This window comes from Protomyctophum bolini (assembly GCF_963924005.1).
Source record: "Protomyctophum bolini genome assembly, chromosome: 10".
Taxonomy (NCBI): domain Eukaryota; kingdom Metazoa; phylum Chordata; class Actinopteri; order Myctophiformes; family Myctophidae; genus Protomyctophum; species Protomyctophum bolini.
In genome coordinates this window covers 33,873,116-33,894,240 of record NC_137871.1, presented here as the reverse complement: position 1 = coordinate 33,894,240, position 21,125 = coordinate 33,873,116, and the positions used below count along the sequence as shown (strand labels likewise).

The 21,125-nt window shown below is 43.1% G+C and overlaps 1 protein-coding gene across 1 annotated transcript in view; it reads right to left on the bottom strand.

Annotated features, from left to right (window-relative positions):
* Positions 1-21,125, bottom strand: part of unc5a (unc-5 netrin receptor A) — a 254,892-nt gene that overhangs the window by 81,216 nt on the left and 152,551 nt on the right. Inside the window, 2 exon segments of the mRNA XM_080774795.1 lie at positions 10,012-10,179; positions 17,799-17,979. Coding sequence (XP_080630921.1) covers positions 10,012-10,179; positions 17,799-17,979 — 349 coding nt within the window.

The following is a 21,125-nucleotide window of genomic DNA, read 5'->3' as shown; positions in this document are numbered from 1 at the left end:
GTCCTTCAGCAGGGACACAATTACCTCTGAGATCTGCAGGCTGGCCCCTTCACCCACCGCTGTCCAGTCAACCCCCGATGCACCACGCACGTGCGCGCAAGTTGTGTGTGTGTGTGTGTCTGTGTGCGTGTATTCTATTGCTACTGTATAGATGTGAGGGCCAAATGTCCCCACAAGTATAGTAGAATTTGTGGAAATAGACATTGTGTGGACCTGATTTTCCTGGACCTAACAATATAAAAATAATTGCTGGTTAAAAAACAAATCTTTGAGATATAGACTTACAATTCGGTTTAGGGACTGGGGTAAGAGTTAAGCCTGATTTAGACTTAGAAAATAGATTGACAAGCTCGCAACACGTTGCGCTGTCTGTAACGCATCGCGTGAGCTTGTAGATCGGCTATTTTCTGCTTCAGAGTTAGGATGAAAAATGCCTAAAGAATTTAGGAATAAAATCACAGTCCTCTCTCTCTCTCTCTCATTAGCAGGCAACAGTGCAGCACTCTCTCTCTCTGGCACAACAGCGACCCTACTGTTACCAGTAGTCATACTCGTGCTCATTAACACATGGGTGAACACGGACATTGCTGTTCCTTGGTGTGGTTGCACCACTCAAAACTGTGACTGTGTGTGCGCGCGTGTGTATGTTTGTGTGTGTGTGTGCGTGCGTGCGTTTGCAGTAACAGGTCCTAATCCCAATGTTCAAAGCCTGGTGGACAAGAAAGCCTCAGAACAAGCCCCATTGAGGGAGTGACATCATCTCCACAGGGTGATGCAACCTCCTTCCTTTCATCATCACATCTCATTATGTGGGCCTACTTTGACCAAATGTAATCTAATAATGGAACATGCATGTCCGATGCTCCTGTGTTCAGCATCACAGTTGAACCCGGAGACAACCTGACGGACGGAAAGCAATGATCCTATTCATTCAGCCCTGCAGGTCTCGAAGAGAGGATTAACAACATGTGGGTTATTAGGGAGAGCGGGAAGGAAGGACGGCCAAAATAATTTGAAAGAAAGCAACAAACAAACAAAGGATTCATGCTGCTCTGGTTAAAGGTTTTCACCTGCTGTGCTTATGTGTCTCCTTGGTAATTTGAATTGTCTTTCTGTCACATTCATTCATGCCTGTAATTTATTTATTCTCCAGAAGAACATGGAGGGTACAGTACACAGCCTTTGTATCAATATTCACCGTTGCACGCACGCTCGTATAGAAGACATGTGACTGCAGTGCCTTTTAAAATGTACATGTTTGCAGTTTGCTGTTTATTTTCTCTTTAGTGGATCAAGTCTCCCAGCTCCGCTAGCAAGCCTGAGGCATGGGTACACAATACAGTATGTCACATAAGTTATGCATATCTTCGGGTTTGTTTGCGATCTCTCGATTGCATTTTATTTGTTGTTTTTCTAAACCTCCCGAGTCTATGCTCTTTACACCCTGACCACAACCACATCAAAGCAGTTTAAACCAGCGGACTCTGCAATCCTTAGAGCCCCTGACCCCCACCTGAGCTAAATCTATCTATAAATGCACCGTCTGTCTGTACGACTGTACGTACGTGTGTATGGCTGTAATCCACGTAACTCGAGAACCATTCGCCCCACCGACTTCACGCCACACACGTTCCACACGACGACAGGGAGTGCAGTGCTCGGTGTCGAGTCCCACGGTTGTCCAGAAGCCACAAAAGTCTGGCCTGTTCTGACATCACAACACTCCATATTTGGGCATGCCTGACACAGAACTCCATATAGGAATTAAGGGACACCGACAGATCCAGAAATCTCCATATATGGGCATAAAAGGGACATAGACAGATGGGTTGACACGGGTATTGCCTAGCTGGGTGGGGCATGGATCTTCAACTTCCATCGTTTCGGTGCTCTATACAGCCGGTCACTGGTCTAGTAATAATAATAATAATAATATACAGTATAGTATAGTATAATAATCACTGAAGCGAAGCAGGCTTGTTTATGTTTAGCATGTTTTTGAGACATCTTGTGTGCGCACTGCATGCACAGTTGACATTTTGGCCTGAGGCTGGCGCTAGAGCAAAGGCCAAAATCAACAGGGTTCATCCTCCAGGGAGAGCATGAAAGACCAGCGAATACCAAGTTGGGTCCGCGACGCACAGCCAGTACAATATTAGTATAACCCACACTGGAAAAAAGCCGACAGCGACGATATTTCGTTTGGGACCAAAACGACAGTGCCTTCCCTGGAGCCCCGACGCTGCTGGAGGCTGGAAAAAAACTCTAATGGCTCCCGAGTACATAGGCATTTTGTCCCCGTCCCTCTCTGTAGGAAGTGTTGCCGTGACCCGAGGCTTGGCCTCGGGTGACTCTTTGTCATGACTGTCTCTACTGGCCCTGACCGCAAGTCAATGGCACTGGTGGTAGTCAATGAAAGGGGGGAGGGGGCTTTGAAAGGCTGGGAGCCATACTGTAGAGTGTAGAAGGAAAGAGGGCACAAAAAAGATAGAGAGAGATTCATGGCAAGAAGATGGAAAGACGGGAGAGAGAGGGGGCTGAGAGAGAATCTAGTAGGGTTGGTGGGTGTGTGTGTGTGTGTGTGTGTGTGTGTGTGTGTGTGTGTGTGTGTGTGTGTGTGTGTGTGTGTGCGTACAAAGCCTAAGGCTTTAGCCTCAGCCATTCTCCACCTCCACACTCCTTCACAGCATGGGGCCCATCTGATCCTCAACGCTCTCTGCCAGCTCTCTCATTAAACAAAAACTCCAGAGACTTAGGCAAAAAATACCCAAACCAGCCAGCAGCGTTCTCCGTGTCCACACTTTACAGACGAGAGAGAGGTTGGGAGGCTCACATTTTGGAGACAAGAGAACCATTGTGAGGCAGACATGAGAACAGACCTGTGTCTAAACGCGTTGTGACGGCTGTCAGTCTGCTGTCGAATGACAGACACACTTCGGTCCTTCGTCATGCTGCTGCGCCGATGGGACACTATCAAAAGTATGCCTGTTCTACTCAATGAAATGATATATGGCCGAGGGCCTTCATAAATGAAATATATATGTGTGCTGTAAGGAGAGAGAGAGAGAGAGAGAGAGAGAGAGAGAGAGCTAAGCAATGGAGAGATAAATTATAGCCGTTGCCACGTTTGTTTGGTTTCAAATTTGAATTGATTTGTTTCCACTGTACATTCATTCTTTTGACAGCGTCTTTTTATCCCCCAAAGGCTGAGCACGGCAAATCCAAGAGGCTATTGACAATTTTTAAACAAAGCAGAAGCGGGCCTGGAAGCCAAATTAAACTAATTCAGCAGTTCTGCAATTCAAAAGATATTTCATCTGCCCACAGCTGTGGGGGTTCGAATCCTCTGCTGTGCCTCCGGGCTTGGCCGAGCCATCCAAACGCAATACAATTGGTTGAGCCTGTGTGGGTAGGATGTCAGCAGGGGGGGATCTCTTGCGCTGCACAAGCGACACCTACGTATTTGGTCTCCCTGCTCTTCTATTGAGCCATTAAGAAAGTACACATTTGAGGTACATTTACTTACCCTTACTTCCTTCCTTACTTCGTTTTTTTCCCCGTTTTTTTCTCATGCAGCTTCCTCAGAGGTAAATATTGCACTTTTCTACTCGACTACAATAGTTACTAGTAACGTCTGATTTAGACACTCGAAAATAGCAGATCTACATGCAACGTGAGCTTGTGAGATCTGCTATTTCGAAAAATAAAGTTTGACACATTTAGAGACATTTGAGTACTTTTGAGTACTGAATACCGAGTTTTTACTTGTAACAGAGATTTCTTATATTGTGGTATTGCTAGGTTTACAGTAAGTATAAAACTAATCAATCAAAGTACTTCTACCACCGCAGAAAGGAGACATGGGCTTGTCTACAACCCTCCCCATACCAACAGCAGGGTGGTTGGCAGTGACAGGGAACATAGACATCATGGAGGGAACTGGCAGAACCGCTAAACAGAGGAGAGAAAAGAAAGGCTTCATATAACCCATTTTTCTAAGATCAACGTACTCAAAACAAGACATGAAATGTGCCAGAGAGCTAAAGACTCGAGACACAATTCCAGGCTGGATAATTAATGAAAGCTCCTGAAAGCAGACAACAGTAGACAGTAGTTAGCTGCAGTAGTACCGCTAAACAACTTTCAGCAAGGCTGCATGGCGGATGCACCCAAAAATACACCGCATCACTTCTGTATTCAAATGTCAGCCGAGTCTGAATAAATAACACAGCGCATCTGCAGCAGGCTCTCCTGAAAAGACACTCTCCAGTCCTCCTTCAAGTATCCAAGTGGATTAGCACACATCTCAACCATTACAATTTCAAGGACCCTCAGCTCGGCATTAAGGCCACGGACCCCCCATTTTTTTAAATCACTGGGACCCCAATGTACACTGTAAAATCCTCAGTGTTTATTAAACTCTGAAATTGTAGATTGGCTATTTTCAGCTTTAGGGTACTTAAATGGCAACAAAAAAAAGTGTGGCATCCATAAAACCGCTGTCTTAGGACGTTAGTGTCCTCCCAAGTATAGTAATGCTGTGTGTGTGTGTGTGTGTGTGTGTGTGTGTGTGTGTGTGTGTGTGTGTGTGTGTGTGTGTGTGTGTGTGTGTGTGCGTGCGTGTGTGCATGTTTCAGATGTGTTCGCTGGGCTGTGTCTGCTGTGCGCGCTGACAAATGAAGGGAGCAGTGTCAGTTCATCTTCAGGGAAGGGCGGGTGGGGGTGTAGGTGTTGGAGGTATGAGGGTGGGGGGTGTCTCCATAAGTACACAACTGCAGCACGGTGGCATCTGTGATTAGAAATAACACCCCATGATCCCTGCCTCTGGGCCCTGGTGGGGTGGACTCTGATCCTGAGGGGACTTACTGCTATGCTCCCCCCACCAACACCACCACCCCCCCACCCCCTCCAAACACACACACCCTGCCCGAGGTTATATGAGCCAAAATAAATATATAGCCTACTGTAATTCTACATCCTGAGACTGGGAGGTTGGGGTTTCGATCCCAGGGCAGGTTATACTGTACCAAAGACTCAGAAAAATGGGACCCAGTGCCTCCCTGCTTGGCACTCAGCATAAAGGGTTGGATTGGGGGTAAGTCCCTGCGACATACTAGCGTGTGGCAAAACACGTATTACATATCAACCACGTAGGTTGTTATACGTGACTGGATCACCAACATGTCACAGTGTTCTGTGGCTTGGACATATTTCCAAATATCACATATATTGTTACAATGTTTCAGCAGTCAGTCTGGAATTATTGTATGCAATTAATACATTCAAAAGTGCTGAATAAATGTTTTATGGACCCATAATAGTGATTATTTATAAGTTAGGATTTGCCATAATCAAGTATTTTGCCATAATCAGCTAGGTAGCTTTAAGGTACGGCCATGACAGCAATGGTACAACAAAATAAAAAAGATGTCTATTCTAAATTTAAGAAAAGCTGTCTAAAAAGCTATATCTATCTATCTTATATAATATTAATTTTGTGCCCAACTTCAACCCAACTTCCCAACATCATCCGTTAGCAATTCCCTCCCAATCAATGTGATCTATTATATTGCATTACCCATACTGTACATCATTTCCTGTTCATATATTAGAACGGGTATAAGGCCCTAGTATAATATTATTCATATTCGGGTATTCGGTTTTCTGCCAACTATTTCCTATTTTCGATATTCGGTTTCGGCCAAGAATTTCCCTTTCCGTGCATCCCTACCCAAAATATCACATCACGATGCGTTGTAAGCTTGTAGATCTGTTATTTTCATTTGCAATTGCACTTCAAACATCACTGCAAATCTGGTTTATTTGGAAAAATTCACAAACTGTCAACTGTATGAAATCAAACAAGAACAATGTAAATAGCTTGACACACAGTATTTTCTCAAAATTCAACACAATTTAGTACATACTGTAGTTGAGTTACTGCAAACATGATGCATAACCAGACACCAGCGTTTGATTTGTTTATTTCATACAGTTTACAGTTTGTGAATGTTTACTAGTAAAAACAGGTTTGCAGTGTATGGTGTTTGAATAACTTAGTGCAACTGTCTTACTATTTGTCACATACGGCAATATGCTAAATTTGGTCTCCGCATTTAGCGGTGAGCTGCAGCCGTGCTGCGCTCGGGAGTCATTTGTAGTTGATTTAACCCCCCCCAATACAACCCTTGATGCTGAGTGGCAAGCAGGGAGGCATTGGGCCCGACTTTTACAGTCTTTGGTATGACCCGGCCGTGGATCGAACCCCGACTACCCAGTTTCAGGGCGGACACTCTAACCACAAGTGGTTTACAGTGATTGGTCTACTCTACACTCTACAGTGTCTCACAGGAAGGCACAGTGTCATCTCTGTCACAGTGTCCCTTAGGATGGAATTTACACCTCCACTCTCTGGATGTAGGGGTGGGGTGTTAAGCAGGGTGAAGGGCGGGGTGAATGTGTCTAACAATAGAAAGCTGGAACTGATATTAATCTTCTTAAGCTTCATGGAGGTCAAACGTGGTGTGATGCCATGGGCGATGTCAAGCGTTCATGGACAAACACTTAGTTCAACTCTCTGTCTAGCTCAATATTTATCAGACATTTTCATGTCAAGGACACCACCCACCAAATTGATATTTATTACGCTGCAGACCCCCATATGGAAATGATTTTGCCGAGGGACCCCCATAATGGAAGAGTTGTGTTGTCACACATTTTCCAAAATATTTCACAAACAACAGATCTACAAGCTTCTAGATCAGGCTACTTTTGAATAGTTTAAAGGAGAAATCCAGACCAAAACACATGTACCCAGCGGTAGAGTTCTCAACGGGCCTGAAAATCAACCGGCCTGGCCCTATACTAGGGCTAAAGTTGTTAAACTGTACATTTCGCTGGGGACTCCCTGGAACCTTCTCAATGACCCCTGGAAGGGGAGGACCTAGATATCATCCTAGAGGCCTGTTACCTAAACCCCCCCCCCCCCCCCCCCTCATGTTACTTACACTGACGTGTGAGAGTGTGCGGCGTGGTGTCTTTACATGGGGGAACGTATGTAATACAAAACGCAGATTGGCAGAGGTAGATAAGCTCTGTTTTTAGGCGGAGAGGAGCACAGGGGAGAGTGATATTGGGTTTCTCTGCTGCTGACAGAGACATGCGTGGGACATTATTTCTCCTGTGGTCAGCCAGGCACACGTTGCAGAAACCTCTCAAGATTTAATTTATTTCAGTTTTCCCCTGGAAATGAATGTCCCACTTCTTTACACCACAGAGTCACACAAAAGTAGCCACAAAAACAACCAAACAGCCGGTCTGAGCCTGTCGGTGGGTTTTACCATTAACAAGAGCATGTGACTAAATAACTACTTGTGGATCTATTGGAACACAGGTTATTTTTTAGGGGCCCCTCCAACGTCTGGCTTTTGAAATACTGTGTGGCAGCCAAGTCTATATGGACCTTTAATGTTTGTTTAGAGCACTTTTAACAAACAGAGTAGCATCCAAGTCTATGGACGTATGATGTTTGTTTTGGGCACTTTTAACAAACAGAGTAGCATCGAGCCACAGATCACTATAGAGTGCCTAAGTCCTGACGTAATTTGCTCATCCCCTGGTTCCACAAGAGGTTCGTAGAAGTTTTTCCTCTATGGAGAATAACATTGGGTCATCTTAACCCAGTCAGGACGGGAACCCCTTTTGGAATTCTTGTTGCTATATCTACAGTATGGTATATAGCAACATTCGGCCTCAGTCCTAAATGGGTTAAAATAGTCTCGTATAAGAATTATGGTCCAAAAAATAAACAAACTGTTTCGGCGATATTGTCGGGGAGGTGTCTCTGTATCCTTTACATCAGTCAGTCAGTCAAATTTGATAGAAAATGTAACTACTTCGGCAGCAGTAACATTAACGTTTTCTCTCAGTCAGTTGATTCTTCATATCCATATGAGTGAAACGGCCGGGATGAACACAGTTCTTATATGAGGCGATCTAAAGTACATGAACCCGTGGACTTAGCACCCTCTAGGGATATTGACATCAGACTTCGGTGATCTCTGTTTGATGAGATTTAGCCTCTCAGACGCAAAACGTAGAATATTGTGTTGACGTTGGATACGATTTTGTCCACAATTCCATGCTGTATTGATGTGGTACCATAGGAGAGATAACAGGGAAACGTTCATCAAAATAACAATTCTTCTACATTATTATATTGTGTAGACTAATTCTTCTTGTAAAGTGCCCTTACTGGTCCCTTTTGGTTTCATTTTACGCTCTCAAGGGTTAAAGATCTATGAGGGTCCATTTGGTTACCAACTCTCTGTCATTTAGCTGGGGATGAAACCCTCTCACTGCTTGAAAACCACTGGTCTACTACTGTACATGCTCTGCCTTTTCCTTTTGCCTCCTGGCTCCTGCAGTACATTGTGGGCTGTTTGTTTTTCCTCCATGATCCTCAGTTTACTCATGTTATTGTGCTTCGTTCCTGCCTGGTTTAACGCTGCATCTAACTCTTCCATTTCTCTACTGTACCTCTACTATCTATGCCTCCCTTTTGCTGCTGTGCTCTCCCTCTTTCTTGTTGGTTTTCACTCTCTCCCCATTGCGTGCGCTCTTTCTCCCTCTCCCTCCCTCCCTCTCTCCCTCTCTCCCTCCCTCTCTCTCCCTCTCCGTCACAGGGGTAATGTAGGTCTGTAAATGAAGCGGCCTGAACCTCCATCTCAGGCTGCCAGGGATCGATATGTGCTGTTCAGCATTGGGGTGGGGGGGATGGGGGATGGGGGAGGGAGGATGCTCTGTGCCCTCCTCCTCACAGGGGAGTGGAGTGGGCAGGCGAAGCAGCAAGCATCCTGCAACTCTTCACGTGTAAACACGCCGCACAGGCCACAATAATTCAACCTTTTACTGCCCTGTATTTACTACATGGTTTGAGAGCCGAACAATAACAGATACACCGGCCGGTTTGACACAGTGCCCTGGTAGAGCCTGTAAAGGGGCAGGATGAAACCCCAGGTTGATTTGGTAGTTCCAGTTCTGGTTAAAAATAATCTACAGCCGATAAAACAAACATGGCTGAGTCTGACTAGTAAACTAAGCAACACACGGCTGCACCAAACAAATGAATAATGAGTGTTATATCTTCATAGGTATGTCCAGGGCCAAGGGGCATGCCAATGTGCAAGCACGACAGACACAGTCATTATTCATTTGATTAGCTGCAGCTGTGTTGCTTACATTGCGGCGTACTATAACGTCAGTATAATGGCAGCCTGCCATGTTTTACCCTGCTGTAGTTTTCAACCTGAAGTGGAAAACAAACTACAAAATCAGCCTATTAGTTTCATGCCCCTTTAAAGCCAGCGGTGGAAGAAGATCTCAGACTTTCTTTTTTTTAAACTAGCAATATCACAATACAAAAATACTCTACTATAAGTAGCCTATAATGTGGTCCTCAGAGTTACTACATAGCTACTTCCAAAGCTTCACACATCGCTGTGCGATGCGCTGTGAGCATGCAGATGTGAAGAAGAAATTTGGTGTAGAGAGAAAATGGAGCAGACCAAGTACAGAGCCGTACAGAGCCAAATGTCACATTAACAAATATGAATTCAACAGATCATGTGTAAACAGACAAAGAACACAGTTTCATACAGTATGGAGTGGGGAGTCCCTGCTTCATCTCTCTCTCAGCCTGAAAAAACATTGATAAAGCACTACAAAACAGTTTGTAGCTTGTGTGTGCCTGACAATGTGTCAACACCCAGCTGAATGCAGGCAAACAGCACACTCATGGAACGGCCCAATATACGCAAGAGCTCTGATCGCAAGCAAAACGCTGTTGCGGTGCAAAATCGAACGGCAAAAAAAGAAAAAGAAAAAAGATGAACACAAGACCTCTGGATGCAAAAAGAAAACAAAAAGCCCCCAAAAAAGGAGAAGCCACGTGATAAGAAGCCAAGAAGCGCCACAGAGTACAGCACAGCAAGCGGCCTGTCTGGGGGTTACCTGGACAGGTGGCCACGCAGGCGCTTTTCTGGACACTCTGGCCCTCGCACGACGTGCCTCCGTTCAGCGGAGTGGGGTTGGTGCAGCTGCGACTCCTCTTCTGCCAGCCACGCCCACACACGGCGCTGCACGCCGACCAGGTGGTCCACGTGGACCAGCCGCCGTTGACTGTCCGTCCGTCCGCCGGACCAGACCGCCCGCCACGGTGGGGGGGATGGAGAGGGTGGGGAGGACCATGGATGGAGGGAGGGAAGGGACAGAGCAGCCAGGATTACCCGACATGCACCAAGGAAAGAAAGACGTGTGTTGTGTAGTAAAGGCTGTGACTGGGCCAGTATTTTCTGATTATTATTCTAGCTACTCGTGCTTCTTCGATTGATCAAATAATTGAAGGAGTGCGTATAAAAGTTGTAAAACTTTTTTTATAATGTATTTATGCAGCCTACAGTATGTGTTCTTCTCCTTGCTCTTCCTCCATCTATATCAAATGACGGAACGCACACGAAAAAATGTAATAAAAAATATAATAATTTCACCCACTTCTTTTCACCTTACAATAAATAAAGGTGATTCTGATTCAGACTAATAGTGCAAACTACCAATTAGGAAAGAGAGACACGACGGCCATCTTTGACCTTATGTTGGGAGTATAACAGAATAACTGACTGAACAAAGCAAAGAAATGGCATTATGCAATATGCAATATGAATGAATTCAAAACAACATGACCTACAGTACCACTGATGCTGGGAGATGCCAAAACTATTGTGAGCAATGCACGCCGCAAATTTAATCCAGTTTAGTTTAGCTGTTTAGTGTGACTAAACATTTAGTGTGACTGTGACTATTGTTTTTCAATATTTACATTTGTTACAAATGTAGCTGTTTAAGTTATCCTAAGAAATGAGTGGTTATTGGCAGTAGAACGAACTGCATCATATTCATTAGTGACTCCCCTTCGCTTCAAATGACTTCAGACAACTCAGAAACTATGCTCTTTTCTGTGTTGTGTTTCCTTGCAAAAACCACTGTCTATGTCATACAATTTGATTATGCAAATCCAAGTGGGCTCATGTTAAAACCGCATAAACCCTACACTTCATTGACTAGAGTCTCCCAGGAAACTATACTAGGCCCTAGTATTACACTTGCACTATTACTATCTGTACTTACTACTTACTCTTCCATTATTGCAGATGAAAATGCTCTACTGTTTGTTCATATTTTATTTTGAAAACGCCTAAAATTCACCCCAATGAACCGGAAGTAAAGGCCATTACTACCAGTCGATACTTTCACCTTCATCAGAAGCGTTAATCTTGTAACCACACATTTTTTTACGAGCTCCTAACATCAACGTTCTGTTCAATCACCTCAATCTGAGCCTCAATTCCTAGAAAAACGCTGCTAAAGATGGCGGAGATTACAGCAGTCTATGCAGCGGCCATCTTGCTACAGGAAAATACAATGCCGAGCCATGCGTTGCCTAGCAAGGGGGAACCTACTACTCTGTTAGATATTAGCAAGAACATTCTGAATCAATAAAAAACTTCACCCATGTGAAGTGAGGGGCGCTCTTATCATCACACATCTATCATACGTCCTCACCTTCGTTTTCAATGTTTGTGTTTAATCAAACACTCAAAGCTGGACATCTGTGAAGCAAAACATCTGTGAAAGACGCTCTGGCCGTCTGGGCAAACCATAAAAAAGAGGTGAAAGATGACCCTCGCATGCAGGGAATGAGTTAGAGGTAATACATGATTCTCATTTCATACTGTAGAGAGAGTAAACGTTGGGGTATTCACTCTGAATCCCTGTTATTGCAGCTGCAATCATTTGGCACACTGCATTGCACCCCGTGCTCAGTCTCAACCTGGCTATGGGCATATAATTGGTGCTGCATAAATTGGATCATGGCAGGTGATTACATCAAATCAAGGTGGTTTGGTTTATAATCAACGACTGTATTAGATTTCTGCATTCGCAGTGTTTAGCCACCAGCCTTTCAGGCTATACAGAGATTCCGGATTTTGTCGTCGCTGTCGGGCAAAAATTTACCTTTTTATGTCCAAAAACCGTTACGTTTCAGCAAATTGAATGTGTTCCAAATGGAACCAACGTAGTCCAATATAGATGCTAAGGCTCAACTGACGGACACACTTTTTCAATGGTAGCGCACATAGCCAATCTTCAAGCTCACAACGCATGAAAGGGTGAGAGAAAGAGAGGACACACACAGAGAGAGAGAGAGAGAGAGACTCAGGGATCTATTTTCATCCATGCTAAACCCCCTATAGCAGGGGGCGGACTTGTAGGTATGGTGTTAGGTATGGGTATAAGGTTTTCAAAAAGCTGTGCAAACCTTAGAGTATACATGAATAGAGACGGCACCCAGAGGAAACCCTGAGGCGAAATGGACATATAGTTGCTGAATTTGGTATTGCAGTGTGGACCCAAACATGAACGCGCTGGTCCGTCGACTATCATTGTGCACGTTCACGACGGCAGCACGTTTGTGCGCATTCGTGCACGTTCAACGGCAGCGCGTTCATGTGTTTGGGGAAAATCCATCCCAGAATGCACTCTGTTCCTACACGGAAGGAGGAGTGAAATCGCCTCATGCGCTTTTGAGCAACTTAATGCAAGTGGATGGAAGGAGAACTCGGATGCCATCTCTATTCATATATACTCTAAGGTGCAAACGTGTTGGGTACACCCCCTAGTGGTCTGTTTGCACACCATGCCAAAATTAAAAAAGCAGTTACCAAGTGCAGAGCTAAAATGTTAACCTGGGATTTAATATGTAAAAATTCATAACAATGATGCACTTGGTAACTGCTTTTTTAATTTTGGCATGGTGTTAGGTATGGGAATAAGGTTTTTAAAACCTACGCAAACTAATTTGGCTCACAAAATGGTTGGTTTGCAGTGAAACCATAGGCATTTTAAGCTCCATCTTGAAAACGATGCCTTTTAGTTTGCGATGGTTTTTGAAAAGCTTATGCCCATACCCAACACCAGGCTAAAATCCAAAAAGTATAATTATATGTGTAAGTAAGTGTAGAATTGTTATGATTTTTTACATATTAAATCCCAGTTTATAGGCATTTTAAGTCATTTTAGCCACCGTGGACACCATATTTAGCACACCCAATAGTAACAGAATCATTGCAAAATATATTTGATCAATTATTTGGGTTGTCAGCCATACCTATATGTATATTTGAGTCTGTGCAAACATACCACTAGGGGGTGTACCCAACACATTTGCACAGCTTTTTGAAAACCTTATACCAATTAAATTTACATTTTAAAATCTTGGTGATTTCTTACAAGACCGCCCCCTGCTATTATCCCTAAACTACTTTGCCTTTTTTTTTTTTTTTACTATATTGAAAATATTTTTTGAATAGTTCAAATAGCCAATCTACAAGCTCACAACGTGTCGATGTAGATTGGCTATTTAAACTATTCAAAAATGTTTTTCAAAAGTAAAAAAGGCAAAGTAGTTAAGGGCTTTAGTGTGGACACAAATAGAGCCCTCGGTCCTTCATTCACTGTCCATGGTGCTGAAGAGGCTGCATACAGTACATGTACAGTAATATCTATATATTTCAAATATTTCAAACTTTCTTTCAAATTTGCACAACATGCATGCTTGTACAAGTACGGCATTAAGTAAAAAAGAAAGAAAATCTGCCCGACAGCAAGTGTTTGTTGAACTGAATGTGGGTCCTGTCCAGTCACTCTATGCTACGCTTTACGTTACGCTATCTTGGTAATACCCCCTTCACCTCCCCTAACGCCCCCGCCCCGCAATGCTGGTCGTGGCTGAATCATTTCCTCTCCCTCTCCCTCTCTCGCTGTGCGATTGATTACCCACCACAGCCAAGCAAATTGCCAGGCAGCTCAGGGCCTGATTACCTCCTTCACAGCAGCCTCGTTAGAATGCATCTCTGCCCTGCTCCTGAACCCCTCACTACTTATTATGACTTACAGGCAAACCTAAGAGTCCAGAGCAAGGAAACCCGCTTTTAAGTAACTACATTGTTCTTGGACACTGACACTGGACACTGGTGGACAAAGTGTACAAGCAAGTAAAATAATAATAGTAGAATAGTAGAAATAGTATTCTAAAGTACAAATTATGTGACATTTTCCAGAAGCAAATTCAAAATTTCAAAAGAATAGTGAAAATAGCAGAGCTTGTAGATCAGCTAGTTTCACCAAGTGGTTAATTCATTATATATATATATATATATATATATATATATATATATATATATATATATATATATTATATAACGGATATAACGGATATAATGGAGTCAAAGTCATCAGCTTGCAAAAAACTAAAAACAAAAGTAACAGCACTCAAGTAAATGTACTTAGTTACTGTACTTTTACACCACTAGCTGACAGTCATGCAATTGAAGTGTAATAACAGTGTTCCTGTTCGACTGTGATCCCCCCCCCCCCCTCCGCCCCCCCCATTTAATGTCAGAATGGTCATTTGTCACCTTGTCAAGTACAGCGTGATTGGGGAGGAAATGAAATGCGGGCAGCGCCAGCACCCCTGCAATTTGTTCAAAAAAAATACGTGTGGGTCGAACAGTGGGAACATTTTGATTGACAATAATAAGACGGTAAAAGAAGCAGGGTGCTAATGGCCCCGACGTGATAGATTCTTCACTTGACAATTCCACATGTGGGAATTCAAAGAGCAGGCCATTCATTCAACTGTGCAATAACAAAAAAAAACAATTGATTGTTAACGGTGAAGAATTTTGTTCTCCACTGGTCTAATTTAAATTTATTTATGTGCTGGAGGCATGTGCATTCACACATTAGCGCTTACGCACGCACACGCTCCCTCTCCATGAGGCCTGAATTAATGTATTCCATTAGAACTGATTTACTGTGACATATTCCATGTACAGTATGTGTAGGTCCGTCTGTGGCTGCATTATGGACCACACAGTGGTAGTAGCCGCGCTGAACCTCAAAGCCCAACTAGAAAAAGTGCCCCTCGGGGCAGAGGTCTCCACCAGGTCAGGTGAGGTTATTGTGGCCTCCTGGTGGCGCTCTAATAGGCCAATGTGAAAAGGGTGCCATTTCTTCTTACGCCTTTGATGACAATTGGATGATTTGAGACATTTAGTTCAAAAATGTGTTTTGAAAAAATCCACCTGTTGGTGGCGCTATAACAGGCCAATGTGAAAAGGGATGGATTTATTCCTCAGCCTAGTAGGAAAGTATAACAGGCCGTTTGGAAGAATTGGTGCAGAGGTTGTCGTTGGCATCTAGGGAGTGTGTGTACACATCTAGGGAGTGTGTGTACACCGGAGATTAGTTGCACACACACACACACACACACACACACACACACACACACACATCCCCCCCCCCCCCCCCCCATGATTTTGGCCTGGTGGAGACAATAAACGTAATATACTCAAGTACATAACGTGAAGTACTTGAATATGCATAAGTTATTCTCCACCACTGCCTGTTTGCATGTAGTGGGGAATTAAGTTGAGCAGTATGCAAAGTGTAGTAGTGTTGGTGCCCAGGGAGCGCTCTGAGCTAGAAAATGTGCTGTTCCATTGCATTTTAATAAAGGTCAGTCTGATTATCAAGAACAAGTAATACTTTTCCGTACGTTGTTAATTCAATTTCCGCTTTCGCATTTTGTATTTACCACGGGGGGCCGACATGGCTATCTATGGCAGCCGCTGAGATTGAAGCATCCGTCTGCTTCGGTGGAATGGATGCTGGCAACATTTTAAATTGTGCTAATGATTGTGCAAAATGCATATCCTCTTCTCTTTAATTTATGCGGTTATTCATAATGCAGGAGATGTTATCACGCTACATGCTGGCACTAGTGGGATCAGTAACGTGGGGAAGCATCGGCACGTTTTGATCACGTGCATTCCAATTGTACATCATTATTAGCAGCATCCTACGAACAGGGGTCACATGTGTCCATGGCAATGACTTTTGTTTTTACACACCGTTATAATTTTCTTACTTTGATCCTCAGACCCAATTAGTGCATGTCAAGTATCCAGGTTTTCTTGAGAATATTTATGACACTATGGAACATTAGGAGTCTACACATGCAGTGCACGTGGTTCTCAAGGGTTTTATTTGCAAGGACGCCCTTAACTCTGAGAGTGTACAAATGGAACCAAGAACACTCTCAGAGTTACAGACCGTAAGGACGCCCTTAACTCTGAGAGTGTACAAATGGAACCAAGAACACTCTCAGAGTTACAGACCGTAAGGACGCCCTTAACTCTGAGAGTGTACAAATGGAACCAAGAACAGGGCTAGCTCTTTGTGTTACTGCTAATATTATTGTCCGCTCATTTTGTATGTCTGTGGGAAAAGAATATGTTTTACAAAAATGTCGAACACAAGCCAGCATGGCGATGATGACCCTTGCTTACGAACCATTGACAGTACAATGCCGATCCCAATAGAACAGAAAGCATAGCAGGACTCGTAGGCGCTCGGGTGGCGCTCGGGTAAAGTGTCCTCTAGCCACCACGATAGATTAGGGGTTTGGATCCTTCGCGGCGAGTGTTTGTGGGTCTGTATTGTGGTATTGCTACTTTTACTTAATTATTTTTCTGTCATGTCCGTATAGGTTACGTACCCCACCGCTAGGAGACGTTATTTGCTAGCTCCGTATGTATACGGACCCCAACGTACTGTATACTCCAAGTAGATAATGGTTGAGACGCACGGCAGCTTTTAACATTGATCCGGTTGCTATGCAACGCCAGCTATGGGACGTTAAATCTCTGTTTAACTCGGTTACAAGCAGGATTTTCAAACCTCCATAAGTCGGAATCCAGCAGAGCTGTCCATGGTGGATCTTCAGCCATACAAAGTTCCGATGTAATTTGTGACTTTGTACTGCTCTCCCGACATGCAAGCGTTTCTGGTGAGAGGTAAACAGTGTGTGCTTGTGCTAATAATACTAAAGTGTGTGTATTTGGCGGGGGGGTGGGAAAACTCCTTCTCTTAAAGTGAACGCAGATGGTGGCATAGGCTAACTTAATTTATGTTAACAGCTGGCGGCAGAGAAAGAATTAAAAGGAGAACCATTTTCAACCCATCTCAATATAATTGGTCCTCCATTTGTGGTTTCCATTAGCTTCTAATCCCTCATCGATGATGTCACCGCCTGGTAGGTGTCATTTCATTTCGGGATTTATTTATTTATATTGACACGTATAATTCTTTCTGCACAATTCTATTTATTCATTCATGGATATTCGCTGTCTTTTAGGAGAAACACAATTTCTGTTTTTTTTTTCCTCTAACGCTGGGAAGGGAAAATAAAATAGAAAATAAAGCAATCTTGAATATTGAGCGAGGAGGACCAATTATATGAAGATACGGTTGGAAATGGGTGAAGTGCTACTTCAAGTAAAAAACTAAATTGGACGACTTCTTCCACCACCAGTCGAGAGAGAGAGAGAGAGACAGAGAGACAGAGACCTTGCAGAGAGACCACGCAATGGGAAAAAAGGGGGTAAAAAAAAAAGAGGGGAAAAAAGAGATACAATGAAAATAAATAACCTGGACTTGAGGCAATTTCATGTGAACACACCACAGTCAAGCACTGTTATGTGAGGTCTTATCTGTTGGGGACCCTGCCTGGGCAGAGTGCTGGCCGGCCGGGCGCCAGGCGGGTGCGACTGCGCCCACATGATGAACAATGAATGAGGGATAGATGGAGAGAGATGATAAAGCGGCTCTGCCCTTACCGTACACCAGCACTGTGGCGGAGCTGCTCTTGCGGCGGGCCACTATATTCTTGGCCACGCAGGTGTAGTTGCCCGTGTCAGCCAGGCGGGCCTGTTTGATGATCAGATTATGGTCGTCGGTGACGAAGAAATTGGGGTCGCTCACCGGGTCAATCACGTCCTCGTTCCGCTGCCACTCCACCTGAAAATAAAGAAGAAAAAACATTATATATCAGTGGTGGAAAACGTATCAATGCTGCAAGTAAAAGTCCGGAGTTAAAAATGTACTTGAGGAAAAAGTAGAAAAGTATTGGTATCTAAATACACTTAAAGTACCAAAAGTAGAAAGTGCTCATTAGGCAGAATGTCCCATTTCACAAGTTTTCAAATGTATGTACAAATCTTTTGAAAATAGCCGAAATGTAAAAAGTGGTTAATCAATGTATATGTTTTGTAATAATAATCAAACTGGGGCCACGCAGTAAAAGTAAATGAATCCACAAAACGAACGTAATTTGTATTGTTGACCTATTTCTAAAATATTAGCTCGACTTTCTTTCAACTTTGACCCCTCCATCACATGGAACATTTTTTTGGGAGTGATATGGACACAAAAAACATAGTTCTGTGTGAACGAAAGTTGCACTAATATTTTTGAAATAGGTCAACAATGCAAATTACGAAGAGAAGCCAGGTGGATACAAACCCTACAGACAGAACAAAGACAATAAGAAACACAATTAATTATAGACAAAGTTTGGTTTGGGATGTGTCTTAAGGATTGTGTATTCAGAGAGGTCCCTGCTGTCCCTGTCGTGTAATAATATGCATTTATTTTGTGATGAATTTGTTACTTCATTCCTGCTTATGGCTTTTAGCCAAAAGGGATGTACTTAAATTAATTGGTTTTAACATTAACTTTTCGACTGGTAGTGTGCATTTTATATTTATTTAGGAAATCAGGAATCAACACTTCGACCCCTCCGGGTCTTCATCAGGAATCATTCCTGATGAAGGCATGACACCGAAACGCGTCCGTGTTTTGTCTGTCTGTCTGTGCTGCACAATGCAATAAATGCAATAAAGAGTGCTGGCTCTTTTAAAATGTACACATGAACCCTTACTTTGTACCATTGCATTTAATTCCAGAATAAAAAAATACCCTACTTTGTCATGCTACAGTGGCACACTAGAGTAGCGAAAATATCCATTCTACAAGCTCACAACGCTTAGCAAAGTGACGCGTCGTGAGCTATAGCTTGTAGATCGGATATTTTCTATTCTTAAATGTTTATAAAAAAGTAACGGTTTCCACACGACATACAGCAGCGGTAAAAAGGTTTCTAAGAGCTGCTACAGTAATATACTGGTTCACAAAGGAGTCTTTGAGGAGGTTCGAGGCAGGGGGTCCCTGTGGAAACAGTTTGAACACGGTTCTCCCTATTTTATATTTCTTAGTTTTATATTAAAAGAAAAACAGGAGATCAATAAGCTTAACGTGTCGCCATCGACTGCAAATCCGATCATTTCAAAACATGTTGACAAAGCTTCTTAAATGGAGGTGCCTGGCACAAAATGGTGGTCCGCGGCCAAATGCAATCAATTTGAGGATCCTCGACATGGGAATTATTTTGTGTGCTACAATAGCACACAAAAACTCTCCCCATGGCACTGCTGCAAATGGCCAGAGATCATATTTTGATTTCAAACGTCAAACGTTACAGTTATGTCATGTGATACCTACACAAGACACCGACGTTACATTACCTATGGAACTAAATTATTTACTTTCTCATTTCCTCTTTATGTAGCCCTGTTTTCAATACTATAGAAACGATATTTTTGATAATATTTTTTTATTGAAAGTTGTTAAGTTTGTCCGTTATAAATATTGAACCAATAAAAAGCATTAATTAGCTTGTGACTAAATAATAACTACATTGGATCCATTGGAACAAAGGTTCTGGTTTTCCTTTACCTGAAAAGAAACGGATTTGGACATCATCTAAACCGACAGCAACAATTTAACTTTCTATAGGTCGTCCTCATACATTTGTTACACTGTAAGTTACAACGTTACAAATGTACTATTTGTACCATTTATAGCATTGACATTTATCAATTTGCATCTCAACAGTGTACAAATGTCACCCTGGAAAATTGGAACAATTTGCAGGGGTGCTCGCCTTTCATTTCCTCCCAATGACACTATAGGCTACTTGACAAAGTGAGAAATGGCAATTGTGACCTTAAACGAGGGATAATCACAGTAGAAGTGCTATTCAGAGAACCTGTTGAACGGCTCTCGAGGCTTTCACACAGTGTGTGGCGAATAAACGACACCAATATGCAAAGCTTGAACATTTAAGTTGATGCCTTTACTTACCGAAGCAACGAAACAAATTAATATAAATTAATAAATTGGTCCTCCCTAATGCTCATTATATTATAATATGGTACAATTTCTGTCTACTCACTCTGTGTCTCAGAGGAGGGTTGTGGACAGTTCAGAAACCTGTCTACTCACTCTGTGTCTCAGAGGAGGGTTGTGGACAGTTCAGAAACCTGTCTACTCACTTCCGTTTTTCAGAGAAGGGCTGTGAACAGTTCAGAAACCTGCCAGCCTACCAGTGACATCATCGATAGGCAAGTTTGGCCATTTCAGACAAGATTTAAAACTTTTCAAATATGCGATTAATGCAAGAACAATGGCTTCTATTTCAGCTTGCTATCTTTCCAGGAGGAGTTTATGCTGAAGGTGCCTAAAACCAATTCTAAGCTGGGAGATACTGTCTTCAGGGTGTATGCTCCATATATATGAAATTAATGTCAAGAACAGTTGAAGTTAGATGTTCTTTTGCTATTTTTAAAAGATTTTTAGCTGACCATATAATATTGGAAGAAGGCAGAATATATTAGAAGAATATATATTGGAAGAAGCCGCGAAACACATGCCTAAATGGTCAATGGTGCATTTATATAGCGCCTTTATCCAAGGTACCTTCACCCATTCACCCACACATTCATACACCAATGGCGGCGGAAACCATGCAAGGCACCAACCAGCACATCAGGAACAATTAGGGGTTCAGTATCTTGCTCAAGGACACTTCGACACTATAACTGTGGGGGAGCCTGGGTTCGAACTGGCAACCTTGTGGTTACCATCCGGCCACTCTAACCCTGAGCCACCGCCGCCCCCAAATGCATGTGATTTGCGGGGGTGTAAGTAACACAATCAAGAATGACACTTTCTGCGTTTGTGCGCCCGGTGAATGAAGGCGTGTGTTCAGTACACCGCCGCGCACGTTTTTTTGTGTTTTTCTTTGCGTTGTCTATGTCAATGTT